Source organism: Mobula birostris, chromosome 29 (genome assembly GCF_030028105.1).
Source record: "Mobula birostris isolate sMobBir1 chromosome 29, sMobBir1.hap1, whole genome shotgun sequence".
In the NCBI taxonomy this organism is placed as follows: domain Eukaryota; kingdom Metazoa; phylum Chordata; class Chondrichthyes; order Myliobatiformes; family Myliobatidae; genus Mobula; species Mobula birostris.
Window position 1 is genome coordinate 37,321,306 of NC_092398.1, and position 23,739 is coordinate 37,345,044.

The 23,739-nt window shown below is 48.9% G+C and overlaps 1 protein-coding gene across 1 annotated transcript; it reads left to right on the forward strand.

The window, feature by feature from the left end:
• The first annotated feature begins 9,725 nt into the window (after positions 1 to 9,725).
• Positions 9,726 to 23,272, forward strand: atg12 (ATG12 autophagy related 12 homolog (S. cerevisiae)). The gene is made up of 4 exons (XM_072246586.1): positions 9,726 to 9,904; positions 12,586 to 12,722; positions 18,448 to 18,510; positions 22,347 to 23,272. The coding sequence occupies exons 1-4, from the start codon at positions 9,772 to 9,774 to the stop codon at positions 22,404 to 22,406; spliced, it is 393 nt and encodes a 130-aa protein (XP_072102687.1). The 5' UTR covers positions 9,726 to 9,771; the 3' UTR covers positions 22,407 to 23,272.
• Positions 23,273 to 23,739: the final 467 nt, after the last annotated feature.

The window sequence follows — 23,739 nt, forward strand, 5'->3', positions numbered from 1 at the left end:
GGCCAGGCAGCATCACTAGGAAGAGGTACAGTCGACGTTTCAGGCCGAGACCCTTCGTCAGGACTAACTGAAGGAAGGGTGAGTAAGAGATTTGAAAGTGGGAGGGGGAGGGGGAGATCCAAAATGATGGGAGAAGACAGGAGGGGGAGGGATGGAGCCACAAGCTGGACAGGTGATAGGCAAAAGGGATACGAGAGGATCATGGGACAGGAGGCCTAGGGAGAAGGAAAAGGGGGATGGGGGGTAAACCCAGAGGATGGGCAAGGGGTATAGTCAGAGGGACACAGGGAGAAAAAGGAGAGAGAGAAAAAGCCCTGACGAAAGGTCTCGGCCTGAAACGTCGACTGTACCTCTTCCTAGAGATGCTGCCAGGCCTGCTGAGTTCACCAGCAACTTTTATGTGTGTTGCTTAAATACCCCTAATGTTTTAGCCTCCACCACCATCCCTGGCAAGTCATTCCAGGCACCCACAACCCTCTGTGTAAAAAAAACTTACCACTGATGTCTCCCCTAAACTTCCCTCCCTTAACTTTGTACCTATGCCCTCTGGTGTTTGCTGTTCGTCCCCTGGGAAACAGGTACTGTCTATCCACCATATCTATGCCACTGATAATCTTGTAGATCTCTATCAAGTCCCCTCTCATCCTTCTACGCTCCAAAGAGAAAAGTCCCAGCTCTGCTAACCTTGCCTCATAAGACTTGTTTTCCAATCCAGGCAGCAACATCCTGGTAAATCTCCTCCGCACCCTCTCCATAGCTTCCACATCCTTCCCATAATGAGGTGACCAGAACTGAATACAATACTCTAAGTGTGGTCTCACCAGAGATATGTAGAGTTGCAACAACCTCTCTACTCTTGAACTCAATCCCCCTGTTAATGAAGCCCAGCATCCGATAGGCTTTCTTAGCTATCCTGTCAACCTGTGCAGCGACCTTGAGGGATGTATGGGTTTGAACCCCAAGGTCCCTCTGTTCATCCACATTCTTAAGTAACTAGCCATTAACCCTGTACTCAGCCTTCGGGCTTGTCCTTCCAAAATGCATCACCTCACACTTACCCAGATTGAACTCCATCTGCCACTTTTCTGCCTAACTCTGCATCCTGTCTATATCCTCTTGTAACCTTCGACAACCCACAGTTCCATCCACAACTCCTCCGATCTTTGTGTCATCCGCAAACTTACTCACCCATCCTTCCGCCTCTTCATCCAGGTCACTTATAAAAATCACAAAGAGCAGGGGTCCCAGGACAGATCCTTGAAACACTCCGCTAGTTACCGACCTCCACAACTACCCTCTGCTTTCTTCCTGTAAGCCAATTTTTTATCCAAACAGCCAAGGTTGCACTGATCCCATGCCTCATGACTTTCTGGATAAGTCTCTCGTGGGGGACATTGTCAAATGCCTTGCTGAAATCCATGTAGGCCACATCTACCACCCTACCCGCATCAATTTCTTTTGTTACCCTTTCAAAAAATTCGATTAGGCTCGTGAGGCACGACCTTCCCTTCACAAAGCCATGTTGACTATCCTTGAGTAGACTGTACTTCTCCAAATGCTCGTAGATCCTATCCTTAAGAACCCTTTCCAATAGTTTGCAGACCACCGACGTAAGACTCTATAGTTCCCAGGATTGTCCCATTACCTTTTTTAAACAAAGGAACTACATTTGCCATTCTCCAATCCTCTGGCACCTCTCCCTCTTGCTTTCCCTCTTTCACCCACTCTACCTCTCTGTGTCTCCCTCTTTCTGTGTGCCACTCACTCGCCCTCCCTCTCTGTCTGTGTCTCTCTCACTCTCACCCTCTCTGTGTCTCTCACTCTCACCCTCTGTGTGTGTGTGTCTCTCTCTCTCACTCTCACCCTCTGTGTGTGTCTCTCTCACTCTCACCCTCTCTGTGTCTCTCTCACTCTCACCCTCTGTGTGTGTGTGTGTGTGTGTGTGTGTGTGTGTCTCTCTCACTCTCACCCTCTCTCTGTGTCTCTCTCACTCTCTTGCTCTCCCTCTCTCTCTCCCTCTCCCTCATGATCTCTCCACTTTTCCCATCACTTCCCTCTCACTCCATCTTTCTCTCCCCCACTCTCTCCCTGTGTCCTCCACTCCCGCAGCATCCCCTCCGCTGTCATTCTTCACCCATTCCCTCACCGCTCCTCGTCCCACCCCTCCCCACCTCAACGACGTGTTACATCGAGATTCTGGAAGCAGAGTCGGGTTTATTAACGCTGTTATTTCTGTATTTATTGAGATACAGTGTGGAACAGGCCCTTCTGACCCTCGAGGCACGCCGCCCGGAATCCCCTGATTTAATCCCAGCCTTATCACGGGACAATTTACAATGACCAATGACCAATGAACCCACCAACTGGACTATGGGAGGAAACCAGAGCACCTGGAGGAAACCCACGCCATCACAGGGAGAACGTACAAACTCCTGACAGACAGCGGCGGGAATCGAACCCGGGTCACTGGTACTGTAAACCGTTGTGCTAAGCACTACACTACCATGCGATGGGAATTGAACCCGGGTCACTGGTACTGTAAACCGTTGTGTTAACCTCTACACTACCGTGTGATGGGAATCGAACTCGGGTCACTGGTACTGTAAACCGTTGTGTTAACCTCTACACTACCGTGCCGCCCAAAAGGGCTTGTGGCAACACGGCAGTGCGAGACATTAAAAAATACATGAACTAGTTTATGTTGGTTCATGCAGATTCAGAAATCTGAGGGTGGAGGGGAAGAAGTTCTTTCTGAAACATTGAGTCTGAGTCTTCAGGCTGACGGTGGCAATGAGGAGAGGACGTGTCGTGGGTCGTGGGGATCCTTACTGATCGATGCTGGCTTTTTCAGTCATTTCCTTTTGAAGATGTTCCTGATGTTGGAAAATTGAGTGCCCCGATAGAACTGGCTGAGAAACACAGCAGAATCAATGAAAGACAGCACCTAACAGTTCAGACTAACAACCAGTGTGCAAAAGACAGCAATACAAAGAAAAATAATTAATAATAATAAATAAATAAATCATTAATAAGTATGGAAAACATAAAATGAAGAGTCTTTGAAAGTGAGCTCATAGCTTTTGAGAACAGTTCGGTGGTGGGGTGAGTGAAGTTATCGGGCTTTGGTTCAACAGTCTGATGGTTGAGAGGTGATAACTGTCCATGAACCTGGTGGCGCAACTGCTGAGGCCTCTGTACCTTCTCACTACCGCATCAGGAGGAAGAGAGCCTGCACTAGCTGGTGGGAGTTCTTGATGATAGATGTTGCTTTCCTGCAACAACATTTCATGTCGATGCGCTCATTGTCGGTGCGCTCGATGTCGGTGCGCTCGATGTCGGTGCGCTCGATGTCGTCTATGTGCTCGATGATGTCGGTGCGCTCGATGATGTCTATGTGCTCGATGTCGGTGCGCTCGATGATGTCGGTGCGCTCGATGTCGGTGCGCTCGATGTCGGTGCGCTCGATGATGTCGGTGCGCTCGATGTCGGTGCGCTCGATGTCGGTGCGCTCGATGATGTCGGTGCGCTCGATGATGTCGGTGCGCTCGATGATGTAGGTGAGCTCGATATCGGTGCGCTCGATGATGTCGGTGCGCTCGATGTCGGTGCGCTCGATGTCGGTGCGCTCGATGTCGGTGAGCTCGATGATGGTGCGCTCGATGTCGGTGCGCTCGATGTCGGTGTGCTCGATGTCGGTGCGCTCGATGATGTCGGTGCGCTCGATGATGTCGGTGCGCTCGATGATGTCGGTGCGCTCGATGTCGGTGCGCTCGATGATGTCGGTGAGCTCGATGTCGGTGCGCTCGATGTCGGTGCGCTCGATGATGTCGGTGCGCTCGATGTCGGTGCGCTCGATGTCGGTGCGCTCGATGTCGGTGCGCTCGATGTCGGTGAGCTCGATGATGTCGGTGCGCTCGATGATGTCGGTGCGCTCGATGTCGGTGCACTCGATGTCGGTGCGCTCGATGTCGGTGCGCTCGATGATGTCGGTGCGCTCGATGTCGGTGCGCTCGATGTCGGTGCGCTCGATGTCGGTGCGCTCGATGTCGGTGAGCTCGATGATGTCGGTGCGCTCGATGATGTCGGTGCGCTCGATGTCGGTGCGCTCGATGATGTCGGTGCGCTCGATGATGTCGGTGCGCTCGATGTCGGTGAGCTCGATGTCGGTGAGCTCGATGTCGGTGCGCTCGATGTCGGTGCGCTCGATGTCGGTGCGCTCGATGATGTCGGTGCGCTCGATGTCGGTGCGCTCGATGTCGTCTATGTGCTCGATGATGTCGGTGCGCTCGATGATGTCTATGTGCTCGATGTCGGTGCGCTCGATGATGTCGGTGCGCTCGATGTCGGTGCACTCGATGTCGGTGCGCTCGATGATGTCGGTGCGCTCGATGATGTCGGTGCGCTCGATGATGTCGGTGCGCTCGATGTCGGTGAGCTCGATGTCGATGCGCTCGATGTCGGTGAGCTCGATGTCGGTGCGCTCGATGTCGGTGCGCTCGATGATGTCGGTGAGCTCGATGTCGGTGCGCTCGATGTCGGTGCGCTCGATGATGTCGGTGCGCTCGATGATGTCGGTGAGCTCGATGTCGGTGCGCTCGATGATGTCGATGAGCTCGATGTCGGTGCGCTCGATGTCGGTGCGCTCGATGTCGGTGCGCTCGATGATGTCGGTGCGCTCGATGTCGGTGCGCTCGATGTCGGTGCGCTCGATGATGTCGGTGCGCTCGATGATGTCGGTGAGCTCGATGTCGGTGCGCTCGATGATGTCGGTGCGCTCGATGTCGGTGCGCTCGATGATGTCGATGCGCTCGATGTCGGTGCGCTCGATGATGTCGGTGCGCTCGATGATGTCGGTGCGCTCGATGTCGGTGCGCTCGATGATGTCGGTGCGCTCGATGTCGATGTGCTCGATGTCGGTGAGCTCGAAGGTGGGACGGGCTTTTCCTGATGGACAGGGCTGTCTACTTTCACACAGTCAATGTTTTGGGCTGAGACCCTTCATCATTTTGTCTTACAAACTTCCACTTTGTTTTACACATTTTAGGTTCGACCAAGGAGGAATCAAATTTATCTCTTTTCTTACAGTAGGAATGTCAGAAACTGCAGAGAGTACTGGGCTCAGACGAGTACATCCCTTCTCACCATCGGGAGTGTCTACACGAGGTACTGCCTCAAGAAGGCAACATCCATTCTCAAAGATCGCCACCATCCGCGCCTCGCCACCTTCTCCATGTGCGCCACCTTCTCCATGTGCGCCACCTTCTCCATCCACACCATCTTCTCCCTCCGCGCCATCTTCTCCCTCCGCGCCATCTTCTCCCTCCGCGCCATCTTCTCCATCCCCACCGTCTTCTCCATCCGCGCCATCTTCTCCATCCGCGCCATCTTCTCCATCCGCGCCATCTTCTCCATCCGCGCCATCTTCTCCATGCGCGCCATCTTCTCCATGCGCGCCATCTTCTCCATCCACGCCATCTTCTCCATCCGCGCCATCTTCTCCATCCGCGCCATCTTCTCCATCCGCGCCATCTTCTCCATCCGCACCATCTTCTCCATCCACACCATCTTCTCCCTCCGCGCCATCTTCTCCATGCGCGCCATCTTCTCCATCCACACCATCTTCTCCATCCGCGCCATCTTCTCCATCCGCGCCATCTTCTCCATCCGCGCCATCTTCTCCATCTACACCATCTTCTCCATCTGCGCCGCGCCATCTTCTCCTGGCTCCCATCGGGCATGAGGTACAGAAGCCCCTCACCACCAGGTTCAGGAACTGCGAGTTCCCCTCAACAAGTCAGTCTGTTTTTTTGCTCTATTTGTGCTGTTTCTTGTAAAAGCTGTGTATATATTTATGTCTGTATACATTTTATGTGAATTTACTGTAAGCGCGTATATATACATTGAGCACATCCACATGGTTATTACACCTCAACCATCGGGAAGGTACCGGAGCCTCAGGACCCACACCACCAGGTTCAAGGACAGTTATTACACCTCAACCATCAGGCTTTTGAACTGATGTGAATAACTTCACTCACCCCAACACTGAACTGATTCTACATTATAAGACTCACTGTCAACAACTTTACATGTTCTCAGTGTTATTTTTATTTATAGTTTGCCTTCTTTTCCCTCCCATCCATCCCATAATCCTTTTTCACCCTCTACTATTAGACAGGAGGGACCGTAGCATTAGGACAAAGACTTAGGATGGGAAACAGCAAGACCAGCGAGCTCCCTGTCACCACCCGGGTCTCATCACCTATGAAACACCGGGAGTGTTTTGCTGTTTACTTTTTAACGTGTTGTAAATATGAGGGATGATTGATAAGTTCGTGGTCTAAGGTAGAAGGAGAGGAGTTATTAACTTCAAACTTTCTGCATAACATTCAAAGAGTTGAGCTGCACGTGCATGTAACAAGAGCTGTATAACTCATCTCCTGCTACCCTAGGCCACGAATTTATCAATCACCCCTGCTGCGGACCTCTTTCTGGAGGTCCAAGATGCCGACTTCTAGAAAGAAGGGATCCGTATGCTCCACCACCACTGGACTAAGTGTGTAAATGTAGGAGGGGACAATGTTGAAAAATAAATGTGCTAGGTTTTCTAAAATTGGCTCCTTCTACCTTAGGCCACAAACTTATCAATCACCCCTCGTACATCTTATTATTTGCTAATTTATCTGTGGTAATATTAATTTATCTGTTGTGTGTGAGTTATATATACTGTGTTCCAAGTTCAGTAAATTTTATTGTCAAAGTCACCATGTGCAACCCTGAGAGTCATTTTCCTGGGGGATAATCAGCAAACCTCCAGAATAGTAACGGTAACAGGATCAATGAACCAGGCTGCAGAAGACCACAAACTGTGCAAATGAAAATCTAAACAAATAGTAATAAATAACGAGGACAAGATAGAGGCCTTAAGGTGAGATCATTTGCTGTTGGAATACCTTACTGGATGGGGCAAGTGAGTGTAGTTGTCTCCTTTTGTTCTGGGGCCTGATGGTTGAGGGGTGGTAACTGGTGGTGCGAGTCCTGAGGCTCCTGTACCTTCCACCTGATGGCAGCAGTGAGAAGAGAGCCTGGCCTGGGTGGTGGGGATCTCTGACGATGGATGCTGCTGTCCTATGACAGCATGTCATGCAAATGTGCTCAATGGTGGGGAGGGTTTTACCTGTGATGTACTGGGCAGAATCCACTACCTTTTGTACGATTTTCCATTAAAAGCATTGGTGTTACCCTACCAGACCGTGATGCAGTCAGTCAATACACTGTCCACTGCACATCTATAGAAGTTTGTCAAAGGCGATGGTGGTGGAGGTGGATACGAGTCTTTTAAGAGACTCCTAGATAGGTACATGGAGTTTAGAAAAATAGAGGGTTATGGATAACTCTAGGTAATTTCTAAAGTAAGGACATGTTCGGTACAGCTTTGTGGGCCGAAGGGCCTGTATTGTGCTGTAGGTTTCCTATGTTTCTATATCATGCTGAATCTCCACAGACTCCTAAGGAAGTAGGGGTGCATCAGTGCTTTCTTCACAATGCAGATAGCTGCTGGTCCAGGAGAGATCCTCTGAAATATTAACACCAATGAATTTAAAACTGCTGACCCTCTCCACTTCTGATCCTCTGAGGTGCACCTTGGTCCAGAGGAATGTTATCTCGTCTACAGGTGCACATGAGTACATTTGAATGACAATAAACTCGAACTTGAGAAAAACCTGGATCTGATGCTGACCTGGGCAAAATGATTAATATTAATCTTTTTAAAAGACAACACACACTAAATGCCGGAGGCATTCAGTAGGTCAGGCAGTATCTATGGAAATGAATAAATAATCAGCATTTCAGGCCAAAACTGGAAAGGAAGGGGTAGGGGAGACACAGCCGGGGTGAAGGGAAGGAGGAAAGCTGGAAGCTGATAGCTGAAGCCTGGTGGGTGGGAAGGTCAAGATAAGAAATAGGAGCAGGAGTCGGCCATCTGGCTCATCGAGCCTGCTCCACCATTCAATAAATTCATGGCTGACCTGACCATGAACTTATCTCCACCTACCTGCCTTTTCCCCCAAACCCTTAATTCCCCTACTATGCAAAAATCTATCCAACCTTGTCCTAAGTATATTTACTGAGGTAGCCTCCATTGCTTCTTTGGACAAAAAACTTCAAGAGCTGGAGAGGAAGGAATGTGATATAGATAACATTGTTTTTTAACACCGTTGTTATTGTAGCTCAAATATAATGACAACAATCTGAACTTCTGTATATTGATACATGCAAAATGCTGGAGAAACTCAGCAGGTCAGACAGCATCTACGGAAATGAATAAACAATCGATGTTTTGGGCCGAGACCCTTCACTGTTTGTCAGACTCTATTTGTTTATGTACAGCCATTTCATAAATTCTATTGTATTTTCTTTATTTTCCTGTGATAACCAGCAAGAAAGTGAATCTTAGAGTAGCATATGGTAACATTACATACTACTGCACAGGATCAAGAAAAGCTGTAGCAGACATCCCACCTCTCCTGGAAGTTCCAAGAGTCTCCCGCATATTGATAGCGACTCCCTGATGCCTGGAAATCGAGGAGAGGGAGAGGGGCAGAGAGGGGAGAGGGGTGAGGGGAAGAGGGGAAGAGGGGATCTGAATCCGAATCCTGATTGGTCTCTCTTCGTGCTAAGTAGACCTATCAGTTTTCTCTGTAGGCGGGCTTTACAGTCGACCTCAAAATAATGACAGTGTTGCTCGCTGCACTGTTAGCAACAGTGACTTTTCTATTGCCCATGGTGGGTTAAAATGTAAAAGACATGTTGAGGTGAGTTTAACAGATGTCATTCGTTCGTTAGCATAGCTAACGTTACTTAAACCAGCTGGCGAGCTGCTAGTTTAAGGAGCTACTCTATTGATGTCCTACGTGATGAGGCCAAACTCCCTGTAGACTGGCTTAAAGTTGTAATAGAATAAACATGATAATATAAGTACATATTTTAATATCACATTTTCTGCATATACCCAGCTTGTTAGACAAAATCACTAAACAAAGTATTACATACACGCTTGGAGGTCGACGGCGGTGGAGGTGGGGGGGTGGGATATGGGGTTGCTACCTCCCTGAAATGAGTTTTTGCAGGGTGGGATGTCTGCTGTAGAGAGTTGTAAACGCAGTCAGCTCCATCATGGACACTAGCCTCCGTAGTATCCAGGAAATCTTCAAAAAGGCAGCATCCATCATTAAGGACCACTCGCCCCCCCCCCCCCCCCCGCCAATCACCCAGGTCATGCCCTGATACCATCAGGGAGGAGGTACAGACGCCTGAATACACACACTCAATGATTGGGGAACAGCTTCTTCCCCTCTGTCATCACATTTCTGAATAGATATTGAAGACATGAACACTACCTAAGCAACACTCAAAACACACACAAATTGCTGGCGGAACACAGCAGGTCAGGCAGCATCTCTTTAAAGGAAACAATCGATGTTTCAGACTGAGATGCTTCACCAGGAAGTGTGTGTGTTTCTTTGGATTTCAAGCATCTGCAAATTTTCTCGTATCAGTTAACGCTACCTCAGCATTTTAAATTTCTATTTTTGCATTACTTATGTATAACTTGTTGCAAACAGGCGGTTACGGAAGGGATTTCTGGTTTATAGGCAAATTGGCAGCTGGGCGGGTTTCCGCCTGCCTTAAAGATGGCCGCCACTTCTCCCGTGCTTCCGCCCGCCTGATAACCTCACGTCCGGTCGAGGCCTAAGGGGGCCCTGGGCGATGGCGGACACGGAGGGAAAGGGCGGACTAGCCGACGGGGGGCAACGGGAGGCCACTGAAGCGTCAGACACGCCCCCCGAAACTCCAGCGGTTGCTGAGGAGCCGCCGGCTGAAGAGCAACAGCGGCGCAAAAGTGAGCGGAGGGGCAACAGCGGAGTGGGGAGGAGGCAGCGGCAGGCCGGGCGGACTGAGTGACGGCGGGTGCGGCCAATGAACGGTGGGCGGGAAGATGGGATGGTTGAGTGACAGCAGGCGCGGCCAATAGACGGTGGGCGGGAAAGTGGGATGGCTGAGTGACAGCAGGAGTGAAGCAGCGCGGTTGAGTTACGACAAGACGGAGTACGGGAAGGAGAATGGGTTGAGTGGTGACAGGTGCGGGCAGTGGGCAGGTCAGATTGCGGAGGGATCGGCTTGATGGACAGTGGCCGGAAGCAATAGCAGTGGGATAGCGAGGTGGGCGGGTGCTGTCAGCTGTGGCCAATGGGGAGCGTGAGGGGGTGGGGTTGGTGGGGTGGGGAGGGGAGGGCGGGTAGGAGAGTGAGGAGGAGGGAAGGGGGTAGGAGGGTGTGGAAGAGGAAAGAGGGTAGGGGTGAAGATGATAGCGACATCCCACCCTGCAAAAACTCAGTTCAGGGAGGTCTCAACCTTAGAGCAGTCTGTTCAATGAATTTGTTAATTTTGCAAGACATCAGATTCACAAGTGTTTTGTGAGACAGCTGACTTCTGAATTCTTTCTTAATGTGCCATGTTCACAACAGCTTGGTTGATAAGCAGGCATGGTTTTTTGCTATTTCTGAATCGGGAAACATTTTCCTGAATAGCTTGCCTGTGTGCTTACACACCTGGAATGGCAGATTATGTTCAACGATGAAAGATGTAAAGTACACCTCAGCTCTAGTCACCTTCTCTGTCAGACTTTGGTTTTCTGCTGAAAAGAACTGTGAAATACTTGAGCAGCCTTCCCTGCGCTTAGCCTCCCTAACATGTTGTGGTCCCTAAAAGAAATAAAAGCATAAGGTGTATCCGTATTACAGGTGTGCGCCGCTTAATGTCCATTCGGACAACGTCCAATTGCATATACGTCCGTAGTGTGTGTGTCTCTCTCTCACACACACACACACCCTGCAATAATCGGGATCAGAACTAACTTTTTTGCAACGAAATGGGGGATTTTAAATGAGTGATTTAGAAGCTCTGTATCTTCAAGTTGAAGTTTATTGTCACCTGGCTGAAAACGGCTGCGCTGAAACCCAACCCATCGCGGGCTTCGATGTACCTGTAAGTGGAAGTGTTTCAGGAAAAAAAACCCAAGAATTTGCTTGCTGCGAGAGTGTTTTTAAAGATGTCTTAGTGGATGTTTTTGGAATTTCGCTCCAATTTAAACCCCGCTCTAATCCTCTTTAAGACACCAACAAGCCTGTATAGGACAGCCTTGCGTAGTCAGGTTGTCACCACCAGCCTTGGGAATTTCTTCGCCAGGCTTTTGTACTTCATCACCGACAGTTGTCCGGATCATTTCAGTGTCATTACAGACGGCAGTAACTGAACTGATGGAATGTGGAAGAGAGAGAGAGGTTGACTGTAAAGCCCGCCCACAGAGAAAACTGATGGGTCTACTTAGCACAAAGAGAGATCAAGCAGGATTCATTCATTTTCTTTCTTTCTTTTTTTTCCTGTCTCTCTCTAAAAGATCGATTTCCGGGATATTGTATATAATTTGTAGGCATCAGGGAGCCGCTATCGATATGCGGGAGACTCCTGGAACTCCGGGGAGAGGTGGGATGGCTGTGATAGGGGTTGAGGAAGAGGAAGTGGAAGGGGTGAAGAGGAGGTGTAGGAGGGTGATTCATTTATTTCCGGAGATACGTGAGGAGCAATGCCTTCTGGCCCAACAGGCTGCAGCACCCAACCACCACCAGTTTAACCCCAGTCTAATCACGGGACAATTTACAATGACCAATTAACCTATCAACCGCTACGTCCTTGGACTGTGGGAGGAAATTGGAGCACCCAGAGGAAACCCAAGTGATCACGGGGAGAACGTACAAACTCCTTACAGAACGGTGCCAGAAATGAACTCCACACCCCAAGCGTTGTTCTAACTGCTACGCTGCTTTGGCACCCATAATAACGAGGCAGCCTGCAGGGAAGAAGTCATCACCCTGACACTGTGGTGTCAAGAAAACAACCTCTCCCTCAATGTCGCAAAAACAAAGGAGCTGGTTGTGGATTACAGGAGGAATGGAGACAGGCGAACCCATATCGACATCAAAAGGTCTGGGGTTGAGAGGGTCACCCCAACCACAAACTCTTCCAGCTGCTACCATTGGGAAGGGTATCGCAGCATAAAAGCCAGGAGCAACAGGCTCCGGGACAGCTTCTTCCACCAGGCCATCAGACTGATTAACTCACGCTGATTTGAGTGTACTCTATATTACATTGACTATCCTTTTGAACATACTATTTATTATAAATTACTATAAATTGCACATATAGATGGAGACGTACTGTAAAGATTTTTACTCCTCATGTATGTGCAGGATGTAAGTAATAAAGTTAATACAATTCAATTGGCAGGCAAGTGGGGGGGGGGTCAACAAGTTCCAAGGAAGCACTGGGGGATGGATGGAGATAACTGGGGATTGAGGGAGAGGAATGGACAAGTAGGAGAGATTGAGGAGGGGGTGAGGATCGAGGGAGATCGGTGACGAGGAGATTGATTTGGAGGAGTGGCCAGGGAGGGAGCAGGGTGTTTGGGTTGGGAAGCATCAGCACTGATGCATTTGCCCCTTCCTCTTTCCTCTCCCGCCCAAGTTGACATTCTGCTGAAGGCAGTTGGGGACACCCCCATCATGAAACAGAAGAAGTGGACGGTGGAGAGATCACGGACCATTCAAGCCCTCGGGCAGTTTGTGAGGAAGTTCCTCAAATTGGAACCTCTGGAACAGTTGGTGAGTCTTCCTGTAGACCCGCTACTTCCCCAACTATACCTGTTCCTCCACCATCTCCTAATCAGTCCAAATCCATCTGTAGACACCCTGCTTCTTCAACACTGCCTGATCCTCCAACTACTAAACTATGTAAATCCTTCTGTATATTTGCTGCTTCCTCAACATTGCCTGCTTCTCCACCAATCTCCCAATCTGTACAAGTCCTTCTGCAGACTCCCTGTTTCCTCAACATTGCCTGACCCTCCACCTCTCTCCTAATCTGTACAGGCCTTTCTGCAGACTCTCTGTTTCCTCATTGCCTGACCCTCCACCTCTCTCCTAATCTGTACAGGCCTTTCTGCAGACTCCCTGTTTCCTCATTGCCTGACCCTTCACCTCTCTCCTCATCTGTACAGGCCTTTCTGCAGACTCCCTGTTTCCTCAACATTGCCTGACCCTTCACCTCTCTCCTAATTTGTACAGGCCTTTCTGCAGACTCCCTGCCCGTTCACATACCTTGGTATTGTCTGCAAACTTGGCCACAAAATCATCAATTTTGTCATCCACCTAATTAACATATAATATTAAATTAATAAACTGAACAACCAACCAAAAACATCAAACTCTCCTTGCAAATAAGACCATAAGACAAAGGAGCAGAATTGTACCATTTGTCCCCTTGAGTTTGCTCTGCCATTCCATCATGGCTGATTTATTATCCCTCTCAACCCCATTCTCTTGCCTTCGCCGCATAACCTTTGGCACCCTTACTAATGAAGAACCTATTAACCTCAACTTTACATATGCCCAGTGACATCTGTCGTCAGTGAATCCTATAGATTCACCACCCTCTGGCTAAAGAAATTCCTCTCACGTTTCTCTTTTCTGAGGCTGTACCCTCTGGTGCCAATTCTCCCACGATTGGAAACAGCATCCACTCTACCTAGGACTTGGTGTTGTATCAGAGGAAGTCTACGTACATTTGGCATATCACCATTGGCTAGCTTCTATAGTTGTGTGCTGGGGAGTGTATTGACTGGCTGCATCATGGCCGGGTATCGAAACAGGAACAGGAAAGGCAGCAGAAAGAAGTGGATCGGCCCGGTCCTTTGCAGGAAAAATCCTCTCTACAGTTGAGCACATCTACACTGAGAGCTGTCACAAGAAAGCAGCATCCATTATCAAGGACCCCCACCATCCAGGCTATGCTCTCTTCTCTCTGTTGCCATCAGGCAGTAGGTAAAGGAGTCTCCTGGTGTGGTCTCCTGTATATGGGTGAGACCTGATGTAGATTGGGAGACTGCTTCACTGAGTACCTACGCACCATTCGCCAGAAGAAGCAGGATCTCCTGGTGGCCACCCATTTCAATTCCACTTCACATTCCCATATGTCAGTCCATGGCCTCCTCCCCAGTCACAACGAGGCCGCACTCGCATTGGAGGAGCAACACTGTCTGGGTAGTCTCCAACCTGATGGTGTGAACATCAATTTTTCAAACTTCCAGCAATGCTCTCTGCCCCCCCCCCATTCCTGTTTCCCTATTTCTTTCTCTCTCCCTCTCTCTCGCTCTCTCTCCCTCTCTGTCCCCCTCTCCCCCCTCCCTCCCTCCCTCTCCCCCACTCCCCCTCTCCCCCTCCCTCCCTCTCTCCCTCCCTCCCCCTCCCTCCCCCCTCCCTCTCTCCCTCTCTGTCCCCTCTCCCCCACTCTCCCCCCCTCCCCCTCTCCCGCTCTCCCCCTCTCCCTCTCATAGAAACATAGAAAATAGGTGCAGGAGTAGGCCATTCGGCCCTTCGAGCCTACACCGCCATTCGGTATGATCATGGCTGATCATCCAACTCAGAACCCTGTACCAGCCTTCCCTCTGTACCCCCGATCCCTTTAACCACAAGGGCCATATCTAAATATAGCCAATGAACTGGCCTCAACTGTTTCCCGTGGCAGAAAATTCCACAGATTCACCACTCTCTGTGTGAAGAAATTTTTCCTAATCTCGGTTCTAAAAGGCTTCCCCTTTGTCCTCAAACTGTGACCCCTCGTTCTGGACTTCCCCAATATCGGGAACAATCTTCCTGCATCTAGCCTGTCCAATCCCTTTAGGATTTTATACGTTTCAATAAGATCCCCCTTCAATCTTCTAAATTCCAGAGAGTATAAGCCTAGTTGATCCAGTCTTTCATCATATGAAAGTCCTGCCATCCCAGGAATCAATCTGGTGAACCTTTTTTGTACTCCCTCTATGGCAAGAATGTCTTTCCTTAGATTAGGGGACCAAAACTGCACACAATACTCCAGGTGTGGTCTCACCAAGGCCTTGTACAACTGCAGTAGTACCTCCCTGCTCCTGTACTCGAATCCTCTCGCTATAAATGCCAGCATACCATTCGCCTTTTTCACCACCTGCTGTACCTGCATGCCCACTTTCAATGACTGGTGTATAATGACACCCAGGTCTCGTTGCACCTCCCCTTTTCCTAATCGGCCACCATTCAGATAATAATCTGTTTTCCTGTTTTTGCCACCAAAGTGGATAACCTCACATCCATCTACATTAAATTGCATCTGCCGTGAATTTGCCCGCTCACCTAACCTATCCAAGTCACTCTGCATCCTCTTAGCATCCTCCTCACAGCTAACACTGCCGCCCAGCTTCGTGTCATCCGCAAACTTGGAGATGCTGCATTTAATTCCCTCATCTAAGTCATTAATATATATTGTAAACAACTGGGGCCCCAGCACTGAGCCTTGCGGTACCCCACTAGTCACTGCCTGCCATTCTGAAAAGGTCCCGTTTATTCCCACTCTTTGCTTCCTGTCTGCCAACCAATTCTCTATCCACATCAATACCTTACCCCCAATACCATGTGCTTTAAGTTTGCACACTAATCTCCTGTGTGGGACCTTGTCAAAAGCCTTTTGAAAATCCAAATATACCACATCCACTGGTTCTCCCCTATCCACTCTACTAGTTACATCCTCAAAAAATTCTGTGAGATTCGTCAGACATGATTTTCCTTTCACAAATCCATGCTGACTTTGTCTGATGATTTCACCGCTTTCCAAATGTGCTGTTATCACATCTTTGATAACTGACTCCAGCAGTTTCCCCACCACCGACGTTAGGCCAACCAGTCTATAATTCCCCGGTTTCTCTCTCTCTCCTTTTTTAAAAAGCGGGGTTACGTTAGCCACCCTCCAATCCTCAGGAACTAGTCTAGAATCTAAAGAGTTTTGAAAAATTGTCATTAATGCATCCACTATTTCTTGGGCTACTTCCTTAAGCATTTTGGGATGCAGACCATCTGGCCCTTGGGATTTATCTGCCTTTAATCCCTTAAATTTACCTACCACCACCTCCCTACTAACATGTATTTCCCTCAGTTCCTCCATCTCACTAGACCCTCTGTCCCTTACTATTTCTGGAACATTATTTATGTCCTCCTTAGTGAAGGCAGAACCAAAGTAGGTATTCAATTGGTCTTCCATGTCCTTGTTCCCCATAATCAATTCACCTGTTTCTGTCTGCAGGGGACCTACATTTGTCTTAACCAATCTTTTTCTTTTCACATATCTATAAAAGCTTTTACAGTCAGTTTTTATGTTCCCTGCCAGTTTTCTCTCATAATCTTTTTTCCCTTTCCTAATTAAGCCCTTTGTCCTCCTCTGCTGGACTCTGAATTTCTCCCAGTCCTCAGGTGAGCCACTTTTTCTGGCTAATTTGTATGCTTCTTCTTTGGAATTGATACTATCCCTAACTTCCCTTGTCAGCCACGGGTGCACTACCTTCCCTGATTTATTCTTCTGCCAAACTGGGGTGAACAATAGGGGGATTAGGGGAATGGGGGAACTCTCCCCCTCTCCCCCTCCCTCTCCCTCTTCTGCCCCCTCTATCTATCTTTCCCTATCTCCTTACTTACCCATCGCCTTCCTCTGGTGTTCCTCCCCCTTCCATTTCTTCCAAGGCCTTCTGTCCTCTCCTATCAGATTCACCCTTCTCCTGCCTTTTATCGCTTTCACCAATCAACTTCCCAGCTCTTTACTGTACACTTCCCCCTCCCGGTTTCACCCATCACTTACGACCTTCCTCCCCTCCCCCCGCCTTCTTACTCTGACTTTTCATCTTTTTTCTCTCCAGTCCTGATGAAGGATCTCGGCTCGAAACATCAACTTTTTACTCTTTTCCAATAGATGCTGCCTGGCAGCATTTTGTGTGTGTTGCTTGGATTTACAGCATCTGCAGATTTTCTCTTGTTTGAGGAGGTACAGGAGCCTTTGGTCCCACACCAGCAGGTTCAGGAACGGTTATTACCCCTCAACCATCAGGCTCCTGAACCCGTGTGCTAACTTTACTCACCTTAACGCCGAGCTGATCCCACAGACTCACTTTCAAGGACTCTTTACAAATCATGTTCTTCGTGTGATTTTTCATTTGTACAAATTGTCTTTTTTCACGTTAATTGTTTGTTAGTCTTTGTTTATAAGAACATAAGAAATAGGAGCAGGAGTTGGCCATCTGGCCCATCGAGCCTGCTCCACCATTCAGTAAGATCTGTCCATGGACTCATTTCCACCTACCTGCCTTTCCCCATAACTCTTAATTCCCCTACTATGCAAAAATCTATCCATCCTTGTCTTAAATTTATTTACTGAGGTAGCCTCCAATGCTTCATTGGGCAGAGAACCCATAGATTCACCACTCTCTAGGAAAAGCCGTTCCTCCTTACCTCCGTCCTAAATCTACTCCCCCGAATCTTGAGACTATGTCCTCTAGTTCTTGTCTCACCTACTAGTAGAAACAACTTTCCTGCCTCTATCTATCCCTTTCATAATTTAAAAGTTGCTGGTGAACGCAGCAGGCCAGGCCCTTCATCAGGACTAACTGAAAGAAGAGCTAGTAAGAGTGAAAAATCTCTTACTAGCTCTTCTTTCAGTCAGTCCTGATGAAGGGTGACGAAGGGTCTCAACCCGAAATGTCGACTGTACCTCTTCCTAGAGATGCTGCCTGGCCTGCTGCCTTCACCAGCAACTGTTATGTGTGTTGTTTGAAATTCCAGCATCTGCAGATTTGCTCGTGTTTGCCTTTCATAAATTTTTTATGTTTCTATAAGATCCTTCTCATCCTACTGAATTCCAGCGAGTACAGTCCCAGGCAACTCAATTATGTATAGATTTTATTCTCGCACCATTCTCTGTTAACGCTAGAGACTGTTGTGTGTAAAAATCCCAGGAGATCAGTAGTTTCTGAGATACTCAAACCACCCTGTCTGGCACCATGGTTAAAGTCACCTCGATCGCCACTGTAGTGTAGCGGATAGTGCGACGGCATTGCACGAGGTCGGGGTCAATCGCAGCATCCTCTGCAAGGTGTCTCTGTACGTCCTCCCCATGGAATGTGTGGGTTTCCTCTGGTAGGTTAATTGGTCATTGTCCTGTGATTACGTTAGGGTTAAATCGGGTTGCTGGGGCAGCTCGGCTCGTTGGGCCAGAAACACCTGTTCCACGCGGCACCTCCAAATAAGTAAATAAATGACATTTCTTCCCCGTTCTGATGTTTGGTCAGAACAACAGCTGAACCTCGTGACCATGTCTGCATGCTTTTATGCATTGAGTTGCTGTCACGATTGGCTGATTAGATATGTAGCGGGTGTACCAGATAAAATGGCCACTGAGTGTAGATGTACTTTAATAATACATTTACTTTGATTCATCAGATTCTGTATGCATTCTCTCTCTCTCTCCCCCCTTCAGTTCATCTATGTAAACCAGTCGTTCGCTCCGAGTCCCGATCAGGAGGTGGGAACGCTGTATGAGGTGAGATAAGCCCATTCACCATCGCTGTGTGTGTAGGTGATGAGGCATTTCAAATTCACTAGAATAGGGTGCAGAGCTGGTCAGGGAAGGGGGTAAAGTGAGGGGGGGGGTGAGATCTCATTGAATGGCCTTGATAGACTGGATGTGGAGAAAATGTTTCCCATCAGGATCAGAATCAGGTTTAATATCACCGGCATATGATGTGAAATTTGTTAACTTTGCAGCAGCAGTTCAATGCAATACATAATAAATATAGGCAAAACTGAATTACAGTCTGTATAGGTATGAGTAGTAAATAAGTACTGCAAAAACAGAAATAAAATGTGGTGAGGTAGTGTCCATTTAGGAATCGGATGGCAGAGGGGAAGAAGCTGTTCCTGAATCGCTGAGTGTGTGCCTTAGGCTTCTGTATCTCCTACCTGATGGTGACAGTGTGAAAAGGGCTGCCCTGGGTGCTGGATGTCCTTAATAATGGACGTTGCCTTTCTGAGACGCCGCTCCCTGAAGACGTCCTGGGAATTTTGTAGGCTAGTACCCAAGATGGAGCTGACTGGATTTACAACCTCTACAGGTTCTTTTGGTCCTGTGCAGTAGCCCCCCCCCCCCCGATACCAAACAGTGATGCAACCTGTCAGAATGCTGTCCATGGTATGTCAGTAGAAGTTTTCAAGTGTTTTAGTTAACAAACACAATCTCCTCAAATTCCTGATGAAACTTAGCCATTGTCTTCTCTTCTTTATAGTTGCATTGATATGTTGGGACTAAGTTGTATCTTCTGAGATGTTGACCCCAGGAACTTGAAGTTGTTTGCTCTCTCCACTTCTGATCCCTCAATGAGGATGGGTTCATGTTCCCTCATCCTACCCTTCCTGAAGTCGTCAATCAGTTCTTTGGTCTTATTAATGAGTGCCAGGTTGTTGCTGTGACACCAGCTGGTATATCTCGCTCCTGTACGCCCTTCCGTCATCGTCTGAGATTCTGCCAACGATGGCTGTATCATCAGCAAATTTATAGGTGGTATTTGGGCAATGCCTAGCCACACAGCCATGGCTGTGGATAGAGTAGAGCAGTGGGCTAAGTACACACCCCGAGGTGCGCCAGTGTTGATTGTCAGCGAGGAGGAGATATTACTTCCGATCCGCATGGATAGTGGTCTTCCTGTTAGGAAGTTGAGGATCCAATTACAGAGGGAGGTCCAGAGACCCAGATTCTGTAGCTTATTGATCAGGGCTGTGGGAATGATATGTTAAACGCTGGGTTATAGTCAATGAACAGTATCCTGACATAGGTGATTGTATTGTCCAGGTGACCTAAGGCCACACGGAGAGTGATTGAGTTTACATCTGCCATAGACCTATTGTGGTGATGGGCAACTCCTGAGGCAGGACTTCCTTGTATTTCCAGCAGGTCTGCAGGTTTTCTGTGTTTGACCTTACTGAGGTCTAGCCAAGACCAATTTCTCAAAGTATTTCATCACAGTAGATGTGAGTTCAACGACAGTCATTAAAGCAGCTCACTACTCTTCTTGGGTGCTGGTATATATCTCGACTCTACCTCTTTCCACCCCACCACATGCCATTCCCTATTCCCAGTTCCTCCGTCTCCGCCGCACCTGCTCCGAGGATGAGGCTTTCCGTTCCAGGACATCTCAAGTGTCCTCTTTCTTTAAGGATCGTGGTTTCCCTTCTACCGTCATCAATGTTGCCCTCACCTGCATCTCCTCCATTTCCCGCACTTCGGCCCTCACCCCATCCTCCCGCAACCACAACAGGGACAGAGTTCCCCTTGTCATCACTTATCACCCCACCAGCCTCCGGATCCAGTACATTATCCTCCACAACTTCCGCCACCTTCAACAGGACCCCACCACTAAGCACATCTTTCCCTCTCCATCCCTCTCCGCTTTCCGCAGGGATCAGTCCCTCCGCAACTCCGTTATCCACACATCCCTCCTCACGGATTTCCCACCCGGCACTTATCCCTGTAAGCGTAAGTGCTACACCTGTCCCTACACCTCATCTCTTGCAACCATTCAGGGCCCAAACAGTCCTTCCAGGTGAGGCAACACTTCACTTGTGAGCCTGTTGGGGCCAGCTATTGCATTTGGTGCTCCCAGTGTGGCCTTCTCTACATCGGTGAAACCCGACGCAGATTGGGAGACTGCTTCGTCGAGCACCTCCACTCCGTCCGTCACAACAGACAGGATTTCCCGGTAGCCACCCACTTCAACTCTGCTTCCCACTCCCATTCAGATATGTCCATACATGGCCTCCTCTACTGCCATGATGAGGCTAAACTCAGGTTGGAGGAGCAACACCTCATATACCGTCTAGGTAGTCTCCAGCCCCTTGGTATGAACATAGAATTCTCCAACTTCCGGTAATTCCCTCCCCCTCCCTTCCTCTATCCCTATTTCACTCTACCCCCTCCCCCAGCTCCCTCATGGTTCCGCCTCCTTCTTCTACTACCCATTGTTTTCAGGGCTATGACGTCAATGCTTCCCCTCCCCCACCCCTTTGTCTTTCAAGTTACTGGTCTTTCAACTGAAGCTACAAGCATTCTTCAAATCCTTCCCCATCTTTCATTCTTCAGTCCTGACGAAGGGTTCCGGCCCGAAACGTCGACTCATCGTTTCTGACTGATGCTGCCCGACCTGCTGAGTTCATCTAGTGTACTGAGAGTGTTGCTTTGATCACAGCATCTGCAGATTATTTTGTGTTGCTGGTATAATTGTTGCCCTTTTGAAGCGGGTGGGAACTATAGTGGGGAGCCAAGGACCAGAGGGTACAGCCTCAGAATGGAGGGAAACCTATTTAGAACAGAGGTGAGGAGGCACTTCTTTAACCAGAGGATGGTGAATCTGTGGAATTCATTGCCACAGTTGGCTGTTGAGGTCAAGACATTGAGTATATTTAAAGCAAAGGTTTTTGATTAGTCAGGATGTTAAAGGCAGGAGAGGGACAATAAATCAGCCATGACGGAATGGCAGAGCAGATAAGATGCGCAGAGTGGCTTAATTCTGCTCCTGTGTCCTATGGTCTAATTTATGTCGCAAGCTGTCCAGGGTCCTGGTGAATACCGTGGGGACTCCAGGTCTCTTTACTTTGAGGAAAGATGGGCTTGGAATTGGAATTGGTTTATCGTTGTCACACGTACCGAGATACAGTGAAAATCTTGTCTTGCATACGGATCAGATCATTACACAGAGCAAGGGAAACCAATAACAGAGTGCAGAATAAAGTGTTACAGTTACAGAGAAAGGGCAGCGCAGGCTGACAATAAGCTGCAAGGGTCATGAGAACAACTTGGTTTATTATTGAGAGATGGACTGAGATACAGTAATTGCACACTGTCGACAGCGATCAGCTCGTTACGCACACTGTCCATACAGATATGCTCGTTACACACAGTTCATTGAGGTAGAACAAGGGAAAACAAGTTTAAGGTAAGGGGTGGTTATATTCGAGAGGAAGTTGAGGGGGAAATTGATGATTTAAAATGGGGGATTCTCCACCTCTTTTTTAACGCCATGGACCCCAGCCATTAATGGAAGTGTCTGTGTCCCTGGCGGGATCCCCTGATTTAACGGGAAATGAGAGAGGGGAGGTGATCTATAGAGGATTGCGAAGGAAGAAACTTTTCTTATTGCTTGTACACAGAATGAGGCGAGGCAGACAGTTCCAGAGCTCAGAGTCAGATATGTAAGGAGGAGGATTGGGGTGGAAGTGGGGGGTAAAGATCCTGGGCCCCCTCCCACTCAGTTTTAGGGGCCTCTGTGTCTGAACTGTGGCCCCAGGGTGTCTCTAAGTTCCCTTGCACCTTTTTTTTTCTTCCAGTGCTTCGGAAGTGACGGCAAGTTGGTGCTGCATTACTGCAAGAACCAAGCCTGGGGTTGAAAGAGAGAAGGATGATGGGGGGAGGCAAGAATCTCTCCTCCCCGCCTCGCTCTCTTGAGTCCAGACTCGTCAGACACCATGATGGAACCAGCTCCTCCTCCTTCCTTCCTTCCCTCCTCCTTCGTTTTCCCTTCCCTCCTCCCTATTCCTCTATTCTCTGCCCCCTCATTTTGCCCCTCTCCTCCCCACTATTCCTTCTCTTCCCTCCTCTCCTTGCCTCATTGGACATCACGAGGGTGGGGTAGTGAAGGAGGCATGTGGCAGGTTCCATTTGTTACATCAGTGGGGTTACCTGGAAGGGGGGGGATGGAGGGTGGGGGAGGAGGGCGAGTGGTACTACGCAGCCAGTGTGGAGGGTTGCCTCGGGATGCGGGGCGGGGGGGCGGTGGGGCAGCTTTCCAAGAGGATGATTTTGGAACCATGAGGGGCGTGGCTATCAGCTGCCTGAATGTAAGTTCATCGAGACACAGCCACACACAGACACACACACACACACACACACACACATACATACACACACACACACACACACACACACAGAGACACACACACATACACACACACAGACACAGACACACACACACACACACACACAGACACACACACACACAGACACACACACACATACACACACACACACACACACACACGAGAGATAGAAACACATATACAGACAAGAGGTGGGGAAGATATATATATCTTTCTTCCCCACCCCCATCTGTGTCTCTGCCTCTCTCCTGAGTGTGTTGTGTGTCTGTCTCTTTCTCCTCTCCCCCTCCCATGAGGTTGACCATGTTTATGAAGCTGCCCATCTGTAACTGTGAGCGTTGTAAATCTCTCAGCAATAAAGTGATATGGGATCCTGATGGCAGGTTGCACACTGATAATTTCGGCAGAAGGGGAAGGGTGGAGGGTTGATGTCCAGACCCCAGGTCTCTGACCCATCCAGCAGTGGCAAAGAGGTCAGAGGTGAGAGTGGGCCACATTTGGAGTGAGAGGTCAAGGAGATGTCTGGCTCGTGGTGGGCGAAAGGTCGTTGATGGAGGGCAGGAGTTGAATGAGGAGTTGGGGTGGTGAGACTTGCGCATGAGGGTTTACCTCTGAAGACAAAGGGTGAAAAGTTAGTAGACTGGGCGGGTGATGAGAAATGGAGTTTGACCCCAGAAAGTGAGGGGTGAAAGGTCGCGGAGACTGAGCTTGACCAGAGAAGGCAAATGGATTAAGGGTTTCACCCAGAGAGCGAGGAATGAAATGTCACAGGGATGGCTATCGCACCAGAAGGCGAGATGTGAGAGGTCGCAGGGATGGACTTTAATCCCAGAAAGTGAGAGCT